A 20,775-nucleotide genomic window follows, 5' to 3' on the forward strand; every position below is an offset into this window, starting at 1 on the left:
GGCAGGGCTTCCTATAGAGCTAGGAATTGGGTACAGGGTCCCTAGATACCAGAGCAGTGACAGCTGCTAAGCTCTGCCAGCCTCACATCTTGCTCAGCAAACCCTGACAACAGTGGGTGCTTTGTGAGAGCCTCGGGTCAAAGCCCTTGCTTTTGAATGAGAAGATATCAAGAAGGGGACAGCTTTCATGATCAAATGGCCTTGAGTGACCTGAGGAAAATGGCAAAACCCAGGATGCCCTACTCTGGTGCCTTCCTCGGCACCAGAAGAGCAGGCCTAGCCACATCACCAAATAACTGGACTTTCTGCCTCTGCCTGTTGAGAGCAAAGCACACTGCATTTTGTATTGGGTGTCTCAACACACGGCCCTGTGCCCTACTCTCAATGCTCCACTCTTACACCTCAGCTGCCACCATTCTTAGGGGCCCAACCTGCAGCGGCTCCTGCACACGCCCTGGAGCTATGTGTCAGTCTCTTGGCCACCTGCTCAGCTCCCACCACTGCCCTACCTCACCTCGACCCCCTTGGCCATCTGCCATCCTGCTCTCTCTCATCCAGGTGGGTAGATGCCTCCAGCCGCCCTTCCCCTTCTTCCTTGGCCTGTCTTGCCAATTCCATACCCCCTCTGCTTCCCCTTCTAAAACCTGTGCTCCACCTGTTACACTCCCACAGGCTAACACTCTTTCACTAGGTCCCTTGACTCTAGGTCTTCTTGTCTGCTTTTCTCAACACTCCTGCCACCCAGGGCAGGGACATGAGCACCATTCAGGCTTAGTCAGGGTCTCTCTGTTGCTATGATAAACACCATGATCAAAAGCAACTTGGGGAGGAAAGGGTTTATTTTAGCTTACAGTTCAATGGGAAGTGAAGTTAGGGCAGGAACGCAAGGCAGGAGCTAAAGAAGCCATGGAAGAACGCTTCTTACTGGCTTGCTCGCCATGGCTTGCTTAGTTTGCTTCCTTATACAACCCAGGCCCACCTGCTCAGGAGTGGCAATGCAGCATGGATGTTAGGCCCTCCCGCATCAATTGCTACAAGCCAATCAGAGGGAGGCATTTTGTCCACTGCAGTTTCTTCTTAGATGGCCCTAGCTTGTGTCAAGTTGGCAAACAAAACAAAACCCCCAAACAGCAAAGAAACTATCTAGCACAGGCCCTACACACACCTGCAGAAATTAAACTCATTTTTCTAATCATCGACCTGCCCATTAGTGGGTCTGCAAATCATCTTGTATATTGCAACCAACCTTAAAAAGAAGCAGAATAGAGACTGGGTGGAGCAGTATAGTTGGTAGAATATTTGCCTGGTATCCATAAAGCCATAGGTTTGATCCCTAGCACCACATAAAACTCCAGGAATGTGCCTGGAATTCCAGCACTCTGGAGTGGAGGCAGGAGAATCAGAAGTTTGAAGCTGTTCTTGGTTACAGAGCAAGTTCAAGGCCAGCCTGGAACTACACAAGAAGGAAAAAAGGAGGGAAGGAGAGAGGGAGGGAGAGGGGGAGAGAGAGTGTGTGCTGAGTGTGTTCTGAGTGTTTTCTAAGTGTGTTTTGCATATGTTCTGGGTATGTTCTGAGTGTGTTCTTTATGTGTTCTGGGTGTGTTCTGCATGTGTTCTGAGTGTGTTCTGGCTGTGTTCTTTTAGTCTCTAGGAAAACCGTAAAATTTGTAATCATAGAACCTTAACAACCCTGGGCTAAATGACCAGTGAGAACATCTGGGCGCCAACACTGAAAAGCAACAGGACTGGGGGCTAAAGAAATGTGCATTCCTGTGCAGGCTCAGGGGACACTGTGTCCTGGAGAGCTGCACAGTTCTTCAGGGAGGGCTCCTGCTCTCCTGTCTGAGGAAATGAGACCAATTTGGTGATGGTTACCAGGGTGGTCTGGAGAGACTACCAAGATGCATACCCTGTGTGTGTGTGTGTGGGGGGGGAGGGACGACGACCTCAATTTGCATACAAATCAAAGACTGAAGTTTACTACTTAGTCATCAAGAAAAAGTTCCTTAAAAAGAGATAGAATCTTCCAGAGGCTTCCATTCAGATTCAAGGCCCAGAAGGTGTGTCTGGCAGGTCAGTCAGTTTGGAAAGCAGATGTGATGACACTGTCTTCTGCAGGGGACCAGCAGATGGGATGATGACTCACTATGAAGCAGAACATGGAGCTGTGTCTCCAGCTGGGGAGGGTGGGTTCCGGCTGCATCCACATCCTCAGCTTCGGACACTGGACATCACTGGCAGTAAAAGGTGAGCACATTCTCCTGGTTGCCTCGTATAAGGATGACAGGAGGTCTGAGGTCCTGGGACAGAGTCTCCAGCCAAGCCATGTACAGTGAACTGGGGCACTTCCCCTTCCTTCCGATGGGCAAGGTGCTGTAGGAGCAAGAGTGGCAGCAAAGGAATTACCCAGGGCTTCCCCACACTGCCCAGCCCAGGGCTTGTTTTCTGAACAGTACATCAGCTTATGTCTCGTTCATCCTCTCTTCCCACTCACTCTAAGACCTCCCTGCTGTCCTTCACACAGTTAGTTCCTCAGAATACCTTGAGCCACAAAGTATTCCTAAGCAGACCCATGGCCTGCACATTCCCTATGATCCAGTCCTCTTCAAGCCTTCCAACCTCACTTAGCCCAACTCACTCCTGAACAGCCACAGTGGTAAATGCCAAGCATGCCCTGCCTCAGGATCTTTGCCCTTGATGCTCTTAATACTTGGTAAACTACCACACCCTTTGAATCATCCATGTTTTTGCTTGAGGGCAGCTTCTCTGATTGACCACACCTTCCCATCCAACCCCCATTCAACTGTTTTCATAGTCCTTCACAATCTTAAAGGCATCTTTAGTTGTCTTTGTTGTCTGTCTCTCCCATTGGAATATGTGTTCATCTACCTGCAGGTTGAGTTTATCCTGGCCTCTTCCCTCTGTGCCTAGAATACACCGAGACAGCCTGGTTCAGAAAATGTTTGCTGAGTGGGAGAGGCCACACCACCAGATCACTAGCACCTTGCCAGGCTTGCCTTTCCAGCCACACACTTTCCCAGAGCTACAGTGTGATGTGCTCATGTGATGTGGCTGCATGTCCTCATCCTGCCCTTGGCCATGGATAGTGTCAGGGCAGACTCCAGCATGGCCTCTCGGGGCCCCATTGTCCCAGTTGCGTAACACTGTGCAAATAACAAGATGTCCTAGAATGCTGTTCAGTCATGTTTGGCTGTTTATATCAGAGAGTGACTTTTCTAGCAACTTAATGATTTTAAAGATGCACTGGGACCATGTACCAGTGCCTAAGGGTCAGCTTCTGGGAAACACAGCATCCCACAGACCCAGCTGTGGTGCATGAAGCTGGGGTACCAGTGCTTACATGGGACTTGGCAATGTGACAGTCCCTCACAGACATTATTTCTTCTGAGCTCTAGCAGAGCCGGCAGTGGACAGTGCCCCAGCAGCGCTCCAGGCCAACTGGAGCAACCAGCCAGGCAGATTTGAGCTACCGTTCAGAGTTCAGAAGCTGACCCCATAGAGGCTGCCTGAGTGCTGGCATTACCTTTGTCCTCAGCCACATAGCTTTGGCAAAGTGCCTGACTGGCCCTGAGCCTCAGATTCTCTAAAGTGACAGAGGTACTAGCCTTGTAGGCAGGCTGTGGGCACACATAGGGTACAGATGGTAGAGAAAGGTCTCCAGCCAGGTCCCTAGGTCTCTCTGCCAGCTGCATCTGCTTGCTACAACCTCCCATGCCGCTAAGAGCCTGTGGCCACTAACTAAAAGACAGGGTCAGGACACCAGTGGGACAACCATTGTCCTATTTTTAAAAAGTGAGGTCCCAAGGAGCAGGGAAATGCACAGGAACAACGATGTCTATATCCCAAAGCAGCTGTCATCTTCATTTGAAAGTGTTTGGTGACAGTCCACGGAAAAGGCAGAGAGGAGAAAGGCCTAGTTTACACTTCTCAGGCACTCCTGAGGCTAAGGACACTGCCATCTGGGAAGTGCTACATTATTTTTGGGAACCTAATTCGCCAACTTTAAAGGCCACAGGGCACAGACAGCTGTCAGTTCAGAGCCAAGGAAACACAGTTCCTACCGTATGCTTCAGTGTGAAGTTCTCTCCCTCAGTAGAGCCTGTGGCCCTGACCCAGGGACAGCACCTTTAACTCTCTCCAGCACCAGCATGACACACTGACTTTTGCCAACAGGATATGCTCTCCTTAAACCACTTATCTTTAGAACAAAAACTGGGAACAATACAACTTCTGTTCAAAATTGCAAGGCAATGTTGGGTCAATGCTAGCATCAGAAGTTAAGTCCCTGAATGGAACCAATGGTGACAGGCTGGGCGCCAGTCCATTCCCCACCTGGAAGGTCCTGAGCAGAGGGCTCAGCTCATATGGCAGTGTCCCCATCTCAAGGACAGTTAGTTATGATTCGTTATAGTAGCAAGGCCCTTGCTTACAGTCTCCTCAGCACACGCACTGGTGGTGAGTACCCCTCAAGTAATTACTCTTTGACACTGAGAAGGGAATCCTTACAAGGGAAGGGGCATCTGGTCTCCATAGGAACAGGCTCTTAATCCAGTGGGGCTGGTTACTCTGCTGGCTCAACACCTGTGCAGGAGTAGCTGCGCTCACACACGGGTGGAGGTATGGGAGTGTTTCCTCAAATAAGCCACTGTTTAGTAGATAGACAACCAGATTCCACCTCCAACTGGCACTAGACTAGACGCCCCTTGCACCTGGCCCCAGAGAGGACTGTTGCTTTTTTGTTGTCCTTGGAATACCTGGTGACAGGGGTCCTGAGCCACTTCCCAGCCCTCTTCTGGGAGATACTGTGCCATTTGCATTTCCAGGGTTCCCAGGTCTAATGAGGGTGACCTTAACTACACCTTGAGAAATCTGGGCTGGTCTCCAGCTGGGAGGGTTGTGATACACACAGCTGCTCTGTCCTCCCCATGGGATTGGTCCAAGAGCTGGGGTCCTGTTGGGCGACAGCTGCTAGGGTGGGGTTTGTGCAGGTGTCATCTCCAGGGAGACTGGACATTGTTGCTCAGCTAATCCTGTCAAGACTAGCTTGCGGGCCTTTGACTTCTGAAGTTCTGGGGTAGAAAGGGAGGGAGAAATGCCCCTCAGGTAAAATTTCTCATCCCGGGGCCCCTGAGAGATAGATCCATTTTAGTAGCAAATAAGCATGGGGTCACAGCACAGTGAAAGAGAAACTTGAACCCTGCTACAGTGGTCATTAGGGAAACCAAGGCTAGAGAGACATGGGCCTCCTTACCAAGGTAACACAGTGAGATAACAGGTCATAATTGCAAACCTGTTTCTTTGAAGAGAGACTGCACTAGAGAAGCTGCAGTGTGTCCCACCCTTGCACCCTGGAGAGGTCACACCCCAGGCTCCCCACCTCTTAGATGTCCTGGAGCATCAGGGATAAAGCCACCTCCACTACCCTGCCCTCTGACTCAAGCCACACCCTGGCCCAACATTGCCTTAGGAACATTCTCCTAGAGGTGTTGGTGATAAGGCAAATTGCTTTCCTCATCATTCCCCAGTAGGAAAACACAATCTCCTGCAGGCCCTCAGAGGTGCTCGGACACAATGGGTGTCACTGGGCCACAGAAGTGTAGTCACTCAGGGCCCTACCTACAGTCAGAGGGCCCACACCTGGCTCAATGCCTTGGTGTTGCAGTCTTGACCCCTTTTAAATGAAGCCACACAGGAGGGCATTTCAAGGCAGAATTCAACTTGGTAGCTTCCTGTGTGAGACCCCACTCATTGGCTGGCTGAGAGCTGAATACAGGGAGCCAGTCCTTGAGGAAAACCACATGCAGGCTCTGGCACCCTCTGGGGTGCCTCAGGGAAGGACTAGAAATGGCTGGAGCTCAGATCTCTGTGCTTCGGTGCTAATGCAACTGAGATCTTGACCACCACTCTACACAGGACAGCACGAATCACTATGCATGTATTTCGGTCCTTGGACACATGAAGTGACTGACAGGAGCAAAGTCAATAAGACATTTGCTGTGATCTGAATTGGCATGGCCAGCTAACATCCAATCCCTTGGAATGTTTCCTGGAATGGTGGAAGCTTCACCTCAGCCCCTGGCATCCATAGACCCAAAGAGTCTGGGATGTTATGGTGGAAGTTCCACCCAAGCCTGCCTCCCCTATCTCTCTCCAAATCCTGCTGCATCTCAAAAAGCCTGCCAAATGAAGGCCCCTCTCACAAAGATGCTCAAGACCACTCCCACAGAGTATTTTAACTGCCCCCCAGAAACCATCTCCTCTCTGGGGTGGGAGGGGATGCTGGAAGGCCACTGGGAGCATTGTATCCATTAAACCTGGGCCTTTTCTAACTCAGTGTGATTTGGTCTGATCTGGATTGCTGCATCAGCAGAGAGGCTTACCGGGGTGTAGAAACTTCACTTCCTTCTGCACTTAAAGAGTGACAGGCAAGAGGTTTAGGAACTGGGGGCTTAAGGAGATGACTATTAGGCTAAGAGGCTAGCACCCTCTTTACAAATGGCTCTAGAGAGTTCCCACCAAGTGAGGGCACAATGACAAGGGGTCTCATGATGACACACGAGTCTGTGACCAGACGGCTGGCATTACCAGATACCAAATTTGCTCACACTTTGAGATTAGACTTCCCATCTTCTAGAACTGTGAGAAATGAGCACCTGTTGTTTATAAGAGATCCGGTGTGTGGTATTTTGTTACAGGTCTGAGTGAATGGAAGATGTAAACCTTGTTTGAGTGAATGCCCGGAACTACAGTTTGAGTACTATCCACGAAGACACATCCCCTGTCCCCACAGTCTGGCCTGGGACACACTCCAGCAGCTTTTTCATCACTCTACCCTTCAGCTGCTGACCAAACTCTGTGGTAGAAATAAGCACCATTGCTGTCCACACTGAGTAACTGGCTGGTGCCATTTGACTCCGCTGGGCCTGTAGACAACACTGAAGGACCAGACCCTCTGGAATGGGGTTCTGATGGCGTGCTTATTCCCATCCTGTGGTGCTTGTCCTTAGCCTTCATCTGTCACTTTCTGTTTATCTGCTAGAAGGCCTTGGGCATTTTTGGTCTTTACGGGTTTGCCATGTTGATCTTCCCAAAGGAACACTTAAACCGCCTGAAGGGAACAACCCTGGTGCCCCCTGAAAGGGGGCATTTCTGAGGAGAGACCCCATTTCCTCCTGTCACCCTCAAGGGGCTCCTTGGTGGCAGTCTCTTCTTGTGAATCCAATGTCAGATATGGCGTATGGAGTCTAGAGGCAACTGGGTTAATAATGGACCATTCTTGAGTCTTGTTCATTCTAAACCCAATATGGTGCTAAGTTTGAGGCCTCTTTGTAAGACATAAACACCCTTTGCCACACCCTTACTGCTCATCCTGGTTAGTTTTTGGTCAACTTGACACAAGGAAGAGTTAGTTTTTGAGATTGGCACAACTGAGAAAATGTCCTCAGGAGATTGGCCTGTGGGCATGTTCTTAATAATTGATGTGGGAGGGCCTAGGACATGTGGGCAGTGCTATCCTGGGCTGGTAGGCATGGGCTATAAGAAAGCAGAGTGAGTAGGCCATGAAGGACAAGTCGGCAAGCAGCACTCCTCCGTGGCCTCAGCATCAGCTCCTGCCTCCAGGTTCCTGCTTGAGTTCCTGCCCTGACTTCCCTGGGTGACAAACTTACAATAAACCCTTTCCTCCTCAGCTTGCTTTTGGTCATGGTGTTTGTTACAGTAATAGAAACCCTACTGTACTGTTCCTGTCCGCAGATACGGGCTTGCTCTCCAGAGCAGATAACTCTTGGCAGGTCTTCCAGGATGTTTAGACTCAGGCACACTAAAGAGGACACTGCTGCCAACACATACAGCCATCATTTGTCCGTGACAGTGACCATCTCATTATCAAGTAAGACTGACTCTGGCCTTCCTCCTTGACTGCCTCAGGATTTTAAGATGAAAAAAAAAAAAAAAAAAAAAAAAAAGATGCCATGTGGTCTCTATCAGAACACACCTCTTGAAAAGAAGGCCACCTCTTGACATGCTTGTTGTTGCTGACTTCCAGGGAGGCAGAGGTAGAAGGATCCCTGAGTCCCATCTGAGATTTCAAAGCAAACTCCACATGTTAGGCTAGGGGCTTTATGTTCTTGTGTGGCAGAAGCCCTGGAAATGAAATGTCCTGAGCAGACAGACTGCTTGGTCCCAGCAAGCACGGGAAAGCCTTAAGAAAATCTGTATTGCCCTAAGCTACAAATGCAGAGGTCTTGGCTGCCCATGTTCTTACTACTGGCCTCAGACAGATTAGAGCCACATGGAGATCCCTCCTTGCCACCGCTCCTGTCTACATGGTCTGCCCTGGCTAACGTCAGAGGGCAGCATGGACTGGGCGTAGGTCCAGGGGTAACAGTGCGGCTGGAGCAACCTTCATTCCTATTGTCTAGATTGAGCACTCAAATCATTTAGAGATGGCAAATAGCCAATGAAGGTTGGGCTATTTTCAAACTAGGAGACACTGGCTTCTGGGATGAGCTGCCTCCATTTGCCAAGCCTGTTTGGCAGGAAAAAGAATAAACAAGGAATATAGCAAGGAGATCAAAAATGCCTGGGACACATGAGGCCTGTGACCTGCCAGCTGGCATGTAGGCCAGCATCATGAGGCAGACATCGGACTGGCCATGTTTCTTGAGAACCCACCAGGGTGAGTCTGCTGCATTCTGGGCCCCCTTGAGCAGCTACCTTCATCCCACTAGGCCACTCCTCCTGCCAGCCAGATGCAACTTACAGGATGATCAGAGCAGCGTCCCGAGAGTAGTCCAGCAGAATCTCATTCAGCCTCACCTGCCGAAGGGACTGGGGCAGGGAAAGCCAAGGTCACTTCCTACCTCTTCAACAGCACCCTACCCCCAGCTCAACTGGATGCAGAATTACTCCCCTAAACAATTCCTGACCAGGGGACTTTTTAGAGCAGGGGCCAGGCTCACAATGACAGACTCTGAGAGGACTTTCTTTAGACACCTTGCTTATTCAGTACTTTCAAAAAGCCAGTTGGTGCCAGGCTGGGAAAATCTCCAAAGTCCCCGGGTGTGTGGTGCTGGCTAGGGGACACACCTTAATCCTAAGCCCAGCTCGAGTCCTTCTGAAATGAGGTCAACTCCTGGGACCCAGAAGTGGTTGAGTACTGGGTGTATGGAAAGGAACCCGGGGCAAGAGAGTTAGCCCAGGCCAGAACTCTCACCGTCTCACCGTGGACGTGAGATGGATGCCCAATTCTTCGTTGTGAGGCTGCCCTGTGCCTTGTAGGACATCTATCAGTGCCCCTGGTTTCTATGTCATACATAATAGCTGTAGTATGCATCCCTTGAGTTGTGACCTCCTAAAATATCTCTAGACAGTTGACAAACGTTCCTACCTGCAGGGGGGTGGCAAACAGTCCCCAGTTCAGGGCACTGATGTGGAGGAATGGGACCTGCCCCTGGCTCACCCATGTATTCATTCTACCTAAAAATGCCACTGTAGCCAGTGCCAGAAGAGCCTCCCCCTGCCATACACACGGCTCTGGAGGATTCCAACCCACCAGTGGCCAGCACCATTTACACAGCGGGGGGCCAGTCTCCCCACTGAGGACAGCTTGGGGCTCTGCAATGTTATAGCTCAGCCCTCTCATGGGACCCAAGGACATCTCAGACCTTGGGAAGGGAAAGCAGGGCGGGGCCAAGTGGGGATTCCCAAAGCTCAGGCTAGGGACCCAGGCCCTGTCCAGCCTGTCCCTCTCTTGCACCTTAACTCTGTTCTTATTAATCTCCTCATCCGAGATCTTCCACGGACAGTCCCTTCTCATCTCAGCGACAGTGGCCTCATCCTTGAAACCATCATTCAGGCGGAAGGGTGCGATCATGTCCTCAAACCGCTTGGTGCTGGGAAGGAAAGTACAGGTGAAGCTGGGTGACACGGCCTCGTTTCCTGGGGAGACAGGAACTTGGGGGAAAGTCACGGTAGGGACACCACCCACCATACATACTCCTCAGACCTTGTCATGTATACTGAATGGTTTACATGCGGCCTCAGCCCTTGACACTTAAGTCTGACATTCAGCGAATTTTCACATGCTGTCCACTAACCAGGACCCTCCCCTCCCAAACCTACTCAGCGAGTAGCACCAAGTACTGCTATCCCACTGTCAGCAAGAAAGACTGAACCCCTTCCTCATGAAATAAACTCTTCATCAGCTGGACGTAGTAAGCAAATAAATACAAACTAAGTGGGTATCTTAGGAAGATATGCCCTGAGTCCTGCAACAGGGAGTAACAGGCGAGGAAGCTGCTCTGCTAACTGAAGGAAATGTGTCCTTCTGAAGCCGCTGTGTACACAAGCAGAAGGTGCTGGGTGGAGAAACATTGAATGGGCAAAGGTCCTGAGGCACAGTGTGCCTGGCCCATGTGAGAAACAGCACAGGACCAGTGGGGCTGGAAGAAGGGAGAGAGGCAAGCAGAGGGATCCACAGGGCCGAAGCAGAGGGATCCACAGGGCCGGGGTGGCCTTTCTGTCTGGAACTCCCAACATGAAACTCACTGCTCAGCCTGAGGCTTCTGGTTGATGTCTGGAAGGACATGAACTTCATGAAATCCCAGTCTGAACTTGCTCAAAAGAGAAATGATCCTGGAAGAGAAGAAAGATGCAGAATCGTAAGAAGTATCTACTCATTGTGATGTTTATCTTACGCCTGATGAATGTGTAGCAATGAGCAGGACAGATGTGGCTAGCACAGGAGGCAAGGTGGCCAGACAGTGAGAAATGTGAGTGGAGTCAATCAGAGAGTGGCTAGTGATGTGGGAAAAACATTGACCAGAATTCCTCGTGTGTGTGTGTGTGTGTGTGTGTGCGCGCGCGCGCGCGTGTGTGTGCGTGTGTGCTGGTCAGGAAGAGTCTGGGATGCTGCTAGGTCCAGGACCACACTTTGAGAAGTGAAGGTCAAAGGAAGGAGAAGATGAGGAGGGAAACTGAAGAGAGGTGGTAGCAACAAAGACAACACCCAAGTGCTAAAGAGAAAACAGAAGCTGCAAGGCAGACAGATGGCACTGAGTTGGCATCTAAGGGAGGAAGCCATGGCGGTCTATGCAGTCAGGGGGGACTTCTCATCTGGCTGGCTGGTGCATGGTGGAGAAGCTAGGACAAGGCAATGCCCACATTGGAATCACCCAAGAACCTTGCAGAACATACCTGCGGGACTCCAGCCCGGTGCTGAGTCGGAACCCCTAGGCAAAACTTGGACTGGGTGATGCCCCCAGGATGTGATGTGCCCACTGAGCTGAGGCCTACTGGACTCACTGGAGGAGGAAGCCAGTGAGCAAAGGTAAGGGATGAAATGGCTGTGGTAGTGTAGAGCACCCTAGGAAGGGGGAAGCTGAAAGGGCCGTGCTGGGCTCTGCACCAAGACCCCCCACTGGCTCTTGAATTTAGGAGTGAGATTTTAAAATTTTTCCCTAAGATTTATTTTTTATATACATATATGTGTGTGTCTTTCTTTGTGTATATGCCATGTGTATAAGGGTGTCTAAAAAGGCCAGGAGATACCAGTTATAGGCTGTGGGAGTTGTCTATGTGGGTGCCGGGACTTCTGCTTGGGTACTACACAAAGGCTGCAAGTACTATAAACTGCTGAACTATCTCTCTAGGCCCCTCAGCCCCTAGGCCTTTGTTTTTGTTTGGTTTGAGGTTTTTTGTTGTTTTTGTTTGTTTGTTTGTTTTAAAACAGGATTTCTTTGTTAGCCCTGGCTGTCCTGAACTGTCTCTCTAGACCAGGCTGGTCTCGAACCCAGAGATCCACCTTCCTCTGCCTCCCAAGTGCTAGGATTAAAGGTGTACACCATTATGGATCAACTTGGTTTGGTTTTTGAGACCGAGCTTCCTGTTGCTCAGGCAGGTTTCAGCTCACTAAATAGCTGAGGATGATCTTGAACTTCTGAGTCTTCTGGCTCTGCCTCCCAGCACTTTCCATCACCCTCTATATATGCAGTGCTGAGTGTTACACTCAGGGCTACACTCCGAGAACATAACCAGCTGTGCTATATTCCCAGAAGTAGGGTTTTTAATGCAGAGCTGGAACACATCAGGAGCCCATCAGGCCTGGGGTCATAGAGACAGCAGATCGCATAGCCCACTAAGTGGCAGTTGGGACAGATGGGTTTTTAAATAACTGCTATTACCTAATGGAGCCACCTAGAGCTAAGCCAATCTCACGGAACTCAGCTGCCACCCAGAGCTGGGACAGGAAGCAAAGACTGCCAAAGAACCTTCTGGTCTGTTTACTCTCTGAATGTCCTGAAAGCCAGGTGTTGCTTGCCCTTGGCCTTGCCCAAAGAAGGACCTTTTGTTGATAAAGTTCTCACTACCTATAGGGGGTGGATGGAGGTGGCAGGATAATACTGCTGGGCCTCCAGAACTCAGAGGGTGACTAGAAGAAGAAAGAACAATGGTGGAATCCTGGTGTAGGAAGAGTGATGTGGGTCAAGGGTCACCTCCCATCCTGTCCTCAGGGCATCATGGGCCTGTGCTAGAGCCAGGCTCTTCTCTTCAGACAAACTGCCCCGATTTGTCTGAACATGTCTCATCTATGACCTTTAATCTTAATTTTCCTTGCTGGAAAGCCACCATTGCCCAGCTCCTCCCCTCCAATTCGTGCCAACTTGACGCCTCCAAGACCACACCTCTCCGTGTACTTCTGTGTCTATTTAAGACAAGCCGCATTCTGCCTTAGTGCTATGATTTGCATACTGTTTACCCCATGAACCCAGGTTAAAATGTAATCCTCAGTGTGTGTGGGTGAGACCATGGAAACAGAATCCTGTTCTGGTGTCTATGGGCAGAACCTATGGGACACATGTTTAGGATTGCACTGGGGTTACATCTCATGATTGAACTGAACTTTGGTGGCTTCATGAGAAAAGGGGAAACACACACACACACACACACACACACACACACACACACAGCCTGTATCTTGCCATGTTATGTCCTATGCCACCATAACCTCAGGTATCTGCAAGCAAGAAGGCCATCACCAGATGTGGCCCTTACACTGAACCTCCAGAACCATGAGCAAAAGGAAATCTCTTTTCTTTATGAGACAGACTGCCTCAGGTATCTTGTTATAGTCATTTTAAAGGGGCTAAATAAGACACATTTCAGAAGCAAATCTTATCTTCTAATTAATAAATCAGAAAAAAAGCACTTGTTGCCAGAAAGAGGTAACCATGAATAAATGCAACAAACAATAAACGCACCAGTGTCACCAAATTCTGGTCTGATGGCACTGCCTGCCAAGCCAAGAAGCCAGGCCAGCTCTGTTTGCTTAGACAGGGCAAATGAGTTCAAGTATTGGCAGGCCTTACACCAAGCTCTCCTGACAAACCAGCCAGAGACCTGAGAGGGAATTAAGTCATTTCTCACCAAGAGATTTGGTGCCATTTTCCGATTCTTTGCTACTGCATCTCCTGGCCACTTAGGCCACCTCATGTCTCCCTGTGAGCCTGATCCCTACTTGAGGGACAGTGTCAAAAACTGTTCTCATCTTGCTTCACTTACCTCTGTCCTGCCTGCCACAGGAGTCTGACCTTGAAGAGCCTTGTGGTTAAGCACTTACCATTTGTTCCTATCTAGCAAACAGCAGGGTGCCTGGGTCATCTCAGGGTGGGACAGGAAACCCACACTTTGGAAATGGAGAGAGCTCCTGCCTGAGCCCCAGGCACCATTGCTGTGGACTGGAGAGAGCTGACCTGGGCTTTGGGACAATCTCAGGGCCACCCAGGGGCACAGGGACGGGGAATCCGGGCATCCTAGGGAAGGCAAGATGGCAGGTCAGTCCAGGTCCCGTGGTCCCCACTTACGCCTTTCTCTCTTCGTCCATCCTGTTGATCTGGCCCCCAACAAACACGCGGATCTTGCATTTGCCCCATCTCTTCTTTCGGTGCAGGAGATAGGGGATGAGGAGGGTGAGGCCTGGCAGGGACAATCCCAGGAGCCAAGAGAATAGACTCAGGACAGAGCCCTCTGTGTGCTCCACCCCACACCGCCTCAGCGAAACCTTCCCCTCTGGACCTTAGCACCTCACCGTGGAGGAACTCACCAGATTAAACCCACTGGCCATGGGTCTCGGTGGACTAATGTGGCAGTATGGTGTTTTGCTTTGTTTTGTTTTTTTCTGTGTAGTCCTGACTGTCCTGGAACTTGATATGTAGACCATACTGGCCTCGACTCATAGAGATTTACCTACTCTGCCTCTCAAGTGCTAAGATTAAAGGTGTTTGGTTCTTTATTTTTATTATTGTTATTTGGATTTTTTTGTTTTGTTTTTGTTTGGTTGGTTTTTGTTTTTCCAAACAATGTTTTTCTGTGTAGCCCTGGCTGTCCTGGGACTCACTACAGACCAAGCTAGCTTCCAACTCAGAGAGATCGCCTGCCTCTGCCTCCCAGTTATTTGGCCTTTTGAGACAAGATTTTTATTATGCAGTTGAGGCTGGTCTTGATCCTCCTTCCTCTGCCTCCCAAGTGCTGGGATTATAGGTATGTGACACCATGCTCCCAGCCCATGAGGTGGTTTTAAATAAGCAAGCTGGCACTGAGTATTTGGCGCTTGAGGTGGGTGGGGAGTTTGCATCTAACATCACGGTGGTTTTCACTTATTTTCTGAAAACTGAGCATCTGATCAATGAGTAGGAGCTGTCCTTCCCTGTCATCTCTCCAGACACAGCCAAGGCCCAGACACCTTGCAACCAACATAGGCTCCTCTGTGCCTTGGTTCTCCCTTTTCAGAGAAAAAGACTGTACTGGGCTAGCTCACAAGAGCACTGGCTGCCAGATTCCTATATCCCAGCCTGCATAGGAGTCATTCATCAACGGTCTACACAGTTACTCTTGGATATCCACAGGGCAATGGGCTCAGGACCTGCCCCTCAGATGCCTATACCTGCAGGTGCCACATGCCTTCTACAGTGTGGAGTAGAGTCTGTGTGGAACTTACACATGACCTTGCATATCCCTTAGGTCATTTCCAATCACACCTGTCACCGAGCATGTATCATGAAAATTGCTCCTGGGTTTTATTATGGAGAAATGGTGACAGGAAAAATAGTTTGTTTATGTTTGATACAGACACGACTTTTTTTTTTCCTCACAGTATTTTGATCTACAGTAGGAACGGACTGACATGGAACCCATAGACACAGATGATTGATATTTTCAGTTGGGGCAAGGCTGTGGTCTCTTTCTCACTTTATCAAAGATAGAATCATTAAAGCTGAGGGTCCTGTTTTAAAACCAGGACAAGTCTGGGCCCCACCAGAGGCCTCAACAAGCACAGCCTAAAAGGGCAGATTAGAAGATGCAGAGGCCCGGAAGACAGAAAGTCCCAGGGGACAGGGCTGGGTCTGAGGGAACCTGACCTCCATCATCAAACAGCCAGTAGATGTCAATGGTCTTTTTGCCTTGCTCCGACTGGAAGATGGTGCTGGCCTGCTCCTCCTGTACCAACGCCTCCGGGGCTGCTTAAAGAAGGGGCAGGTCTGAGCAGAGCCAGCAGGCTCACTGCCAGGACCTGCCTGAACATAGCCAGCTTTCCCAAAGAGGTGGCCATTGTCACCAAGGTGGGCTTGCAGTGGCCACAGGCATTCTGCAGGCCTGGACAGACACAGCTAATGTCCTTCCCCATGCTCCTGAGAGTGCTTTGTGAGCCCCTTCCTGGCTCCCAGCCATGCCTCCTGGATCCCAAGGACTCTGGGGGACTATTGATTGGGAACACACTCTTCTCCACAGCGCCCCTGTTCAGATGGAGCCTGGCCTTCCTCATGCACCTCTTCCCACCCTCACAAACGCAGCAGGACACCCCTGCACCTGCTGCTAGCTTCCCCCCACCCCAGGTATCCCCGAAAGGAGGGGACAGCTTGCTGTTCTTCTGTGCATTGCATTTGAACATCTTCAACAGGAACCCCAAACCTACAATAACCCAACCTCAGTTATTAGGACACCACGGTCACAAGAGAAAGCCATTCACTCTTGGCCAAGTTCCCAGATGATCTGACACTAGCAACCCCACAGGACAAGAGTACCCTGATCTCCTGAGTGGGGGTAGCTGACCCGTGACAGACACAGATGGCCTAGCCCGGCCACTGGCTCCATCATCTTCCCCTGCTGAGTCAAACACTTTTGGGTTTTTGAACTGCAAAAAGAGGGGACAGCTGGGCTGTAGGCACTCCTGCCTGGGGACACGCTGGGATCTTCACCTTCTGGCTCTCCCCTAACACGAAAGGAAAGTCCCAGCCCCCATTCCCCAGGATAACTGGCTGTGGCTCGCTTCCCTTTGCCCCGACTCCTGCCCCGCCCTCCCGGCCAAGCCAGCTATTTTAACTTCCCTTGCTCCTCCGGAAGACAAGCCGCCACAGGGTGGAGAGTGCCTCACTTGAGCCACTCTTTCCCCGGCCCCTCCCTCCTCAGCAACAGGCAGGCCTTGTCCTCAGAGAGGCCTCTAAGGACCCTATACCCATTTCCTCAGGATACTTTCATGTCTGACATGACCTGTGTGTCCACCATGATAAGCATCCCCAGAGGCAGCACCCTGAGGGAGTGGCTTTGTTCATTCCCTGCCTAGAGCACTCACAATATTTTGGTTGCTGACTGTCACAGTGGCTGTATAAATATATACTGTCTGGATGCTATGAGCAGGCATATGCTTGCCCCTGGCGACAATGGCCCTGCCTATAAAGAACAGAGTCCTTCCTGCATGTCTGCCAGTCCTGACCTCTCTTTGTCTTCTCCACATCTAACCATCACGAATTCAGACTCTCCACAGTCCGGTGCAACTTCCAAATGCTGAAAATATGGTTCCTATTGTGAGCCCCAAGGACAGACTTGGGATCTGGAGATGGTCCAGTGACCATGGATTTACATATTTTCCTTGTGGCATTTCTATATGAGCAGGCTCCTCCTTTTTGCCTTTTCTCTCAGATCCTCTTTACCCACATGGTCATCGGAGCACCACAGTGATGTGGAGAGTTCTAGTCCCCAGTCTGCCCCTAGCTGGAGGCATGACCTTGACCTGGCCACTTCCCCATTCTGGGCCCCATTTCCATTTGGAAACTGATGGGCTCCAAGGAACTGTTAAGGACTGGCTATCTACAAGTTGGTGACTTCACTGAGTTTTCCCTCTCCTCTTTGCACTGCTTTAAAAAGCCGTCGGTGTTTGCCAGGGGCTGATGAGGTACAGCGTATACTTACTATGCATCTGCATCACCTCAGATACATTGAGCCCCTCGCGCATCCTCATGACACAAACGCCATAGTTGAAGTCAAAGGCATCACTGGAAAGGAGATGTGGGGGTCAAGCCACCGACCCTGCGACCTGGCTCCCAGGAGACCCGATGTCTAGTGTTAGGCTGTGGGCCTCAGTTTCCCTATGTGTATTGTAGATAAGCAGAACCGTGGCACTCCTGGGGAAGCTGGGCCCTGTTTCATGTCATACCTGTTCCTCCTTATCAGCTGTCAACCTCTGCCACAGTTGTGGGGGTGGGGGACTCTGACCTTCACCTTACACAGGCAAACCTGTGTAAGGGTGAGAGCAGCTGCCTCGTGGTCAGATGGCAAGGAACTGAGTGGCTCAGTATATGGCTAGAACTATAAGCTGATGGACAGGTGTGCACATAGGAATGGCCTCCCTCACAGAGGGTCTGACACACTAGGCTAAACTCACTCACTGGATCCTTCAGTTATACATCTTTGGACTGCCTTGGACACTGGCGCAGTGGGGAGCCTGGAGGCCAGATTTTTGACCCCATGTTTGAGCAACTGGGGTGACAGCTGAGTCACGTAGAGGGTTATCAGCAGACCCAGACGTAGGCTCCAGGGCCTCAAGGCTCAGCCCGTTTTGATAGTACTTTCCCTCTGTGTGGCACAACACTGGAAAAGCAGTCCATTCCCTACACCTGCAAAGGGATTGTCTGGAGGTGCCAAGGCTTAGTGTCAATGCTGAAGCCCTCCGGGACTATGCTTAGGCCTCCTTTCCCACCTGGGCTCACATCCTGCCTGAGAACTTGTGAGCCAGGCAACTGAGAGCCCTCAAGGATTTTCGCTCAACATCCACCATTCTCAGCTATTCTGGAAGGCTGAAAGTTCCAGCAACCCTGGTGCTGCATTCTGAGGGGACAACTGTCCAGCGCTTTCTCTAGCTGGCCACAATCCCCGCTGCTCCCCAGAGCAACACAGGGACCACACTCTTTGTGTTCCCTGCTGATGCCAGTGTCTGTGAAGGCCAAGGTGAGACACCCTCTGTCAGTTCTGTGAGTTTCACCTCCGCCTTCACCATGTGAGTGACTCCTGAGTCTACACTGCTGCTGCCCTTTCCCCAGGCCCAGGGGGCACCGGTGACCCAAACCAACAGCTCACAGCTGCATCTTCTCGCTCACTCACTGCAGGATGCCAATGTAGTCCTCCACGGTGGCTGGGTGAGCGGACTGCCAATTTTTCTTGAATCCCAGGACCAGAATGTTGGGCTTCATTCTTCCCAGCCCTGAGGCCTGCCAGGTAAGAGAAGAGAGTGCAGTCAGAAGATGGCCTGGTATTCAGGCCCTGGGATCAGCAGGGACTCTGTTCTGTGACAAATGACCAGGGTGGGTCTCTTCTTGCTCATCCCATCCGCCCTTACCACCTGTGCTTCCCGGGCTCAGGGTTCTGTCCATGGAGAAAGTGTCACCTAGTCTATATGTCCTCCCTCCCTCCCTCCCTCCCTCCCTCCCTCCCTCCCTCCCTCCCTCCCTCCCTCCCTTTCTCCTTTCCTTCCTCTCTCTTTCACTGGCGCTCCTGTCTCTGCCTCCAATATTCGGGAATTACAGATGTTAACATCCTAACAGGCTTTCTCTCTGCTCCATCAAGATTCTTGAAAATCAATATAACAAATTGACCATTTTAGAATAAGGTATGGTGGCTCATGCCTTTAACCCCAACACTCAAAAGGCAGACAGGCAAGCTCTGTGAGTTTGAGACTAGCCTGGAGGTCTACATAGACAGTTCCAGTTAGACAGGGCTACACCGTGAGACCCTGTCTCCAAAAGAAATTAATCATTTAAAAGTACACATTTCACACACACACACATGTATGTATGTATGTATATATGTCAAGCTGGGCATGTTCTAGTTACAGCTACCAAACAGACAAGGGGTTTTGCTCAATGATAGAATACTTCCCTAGAACTCAGGAGGCCCTGTACCTGATCCCCCATACCACTACCTCATCCTCCCACTCCTGACCCCCAAAAGCTAAGGCAGGAGGATCTTTGCGTGAGCCCAAGGCATGTGGGGCAAACCAGACGACAAACCGGGTCAGAAGCTTGCACTCTCTACATGGTACTCACCAGTCTCAAGCAAAGGAAAACAAAAATGAAAGAAAACCGAGTGTACACTTCACTATGTCATCATCTCTATCTACTTCTAAAATCTAAAAACGTTTTCTGAATCCCTCCCCAAGAGACCTCACACTTTATTTATTTTTTCCAAGTTGAGAAACAGTTAAAACCATCGAGAAGGATTCTCGGGGTTTCACGTGAAAATATGGAGCAATAAATTCGTTGTCCAGTGGAACATTCTTGATGTTAACCCGAGGAACGGTTATGCACCAAGTGTGGTGTCCACATATGCAAACATTTGTGGTTTTCACTTTACTAAATGTAAATATATCTGAAAAAATAAAAGGGAGGAAGGGTGCAAGTCACATAGGCCTGCACTTCTATCTCCCTAGGAGCGTGAGGCAGGAGGATTGCAAGTCCTGACCAGCCTGAGCTGCAGAGTGAGATGAATGTCAGCCTGGACAATTTAGTGAGACTCAGCCTCAAACACCATTTTTTTTTTTTTTAAGTAACAAGGGGTCTGTGGATGTAGCTCGATGGTAGCACTACTACCCAACATGTATTGAGGCCGGTACTGCAAAAAACTAAAACTCAACTAAATTTAACTAAAATAAAATAAAACAGAAAGAGGATCTGGGAAAAGCCACGGAGTCCCCACAGGTCCCCAGGGGTTCTGGGTATTCTTGAACCAGCTGAGACAAGCAAGTTGGGGACCACCAATGCAGCCACTGAAGCTTAAACTGGACCCGGACTCTGCCTTACAAGCTGCGTGGCCCGGGCACCTGCATGAGGATCTGGACCCCACTTCGGAGGTCCTCAGCAATGACATCTGAGTAGAAGGCCTTGATCTTCCTCTTGTTCAGCCACTTGGTATGCCCACTGGCGATGTGCTGGAGCTCGGGCACTCTCTGCTTTCGGGGTCCCTGCGGGTGAGGCACAGGTGGTGTCAGAGCTGCCCACCAACCAGCCTGACTCAGTCCTCCTCCTGTCCTAGACACTCCCCTGAGACTCAGAAGCACCTAGAGGCGTTCTTCATTAGAGTAAGAGGAGGGAAAGAAAGAGAGGAAGGATGCTAGACATTGTGTCACTTGGGTGGTAGAGGTAGGGACAGCCTCAGCTACACGGTGAACTTGAGCCAGCCTGGGCTTCACGAGACTATGTCCTGAAAGCCTGGCTCCACTTGCCCTGCCCCTCCTATCCCCTGGCAGACCTTACATACAGGTCCAGTCCCCTGCCTCCGTATCCTCCACCCCCCATATCCTGCCCCCCAACACTCACAATGAGCACATGGCCGCAGATCATCAGGCTTAGATTCTGGGTAAACGTGCTCACAAAGTCCACCAGCGCTGGGCGGAAGTTGGGGGGGCCCGTTAGCACCAGGCACTGGGGG

At 50.5% G+C, this 20,775-nt stretch overlaps 1 protein-coding gene across 3 annotated transcripts in view; it reads right to left on the reverse strand.

Moving 5' to 3' along the window:
• Positions 1-1,943: 1,943 nt before the first annotated feature.
• The window catches only part of Slc12a3 (solute carrier family 12 member 3), a 35,024-nt gene continuing 16,192 nt past the window's right edge, over positions 1,944-20,775 (reverse strand). Inside the window, exons 16-25 of one of the 3 annotated variants that reach the window (XM_051201920.1) lie at positions 20,664-20,775; positions 20,168-20,308; positions 18,454-18,560; positions 17,266-17,348; positions 15,438-15,539; positions 13,884-13,995; positions 10,570-10,656; positions 9,779-9,914; positions 8,783-8,850; positions 1,944-2,373 (exon numbers count right to left, since the gene is read on the reverse strand). In XM_051201920.1, coding sequence (XP_051057877.1) covers positions 2,232-2,373; positions 8,783-8,850; positions 9,779-9,914; positions 10,570-10,656; positions 13,884-13,995; positions 15,438-15,539; positions 17,266-17,348; positions 18,454-18,560; positions 20,168-20,308; positions 20,664-20,775 — 1,090 coding nt within the window. In that variant the 3' untranslated portion in view covers positions 1,944-2,231. The remainder of the gene's footprint in view (positions 2,374-8,782; positions 8,851-9,778; positions 9,915-10,569; positions 10,657-13,883; positions 13,996-15,437; positions 15,540-17,265; positions 17,349-18,453; positions 18,561-20,167; positions 20,309-20,663) is intronic. The other 2 variants (XM_051201919.1, XM_051201921.1) reach the window with 2 other exon arrangements.

This window comes from Phodopus roborovskii, unplaced genomic scaffold, assembly GCF_943737965.1.
Source record: "Phodopus roborovskii unplaced genomic scaffold, PHOROB, whole genome shotgun sequence".
Lineage (NCBI taxonomy): Eukaryota > Metazoa > Chordata > Mammalia > Rodentia > Cricetidae > Phodopus > Phodopus roborovskii.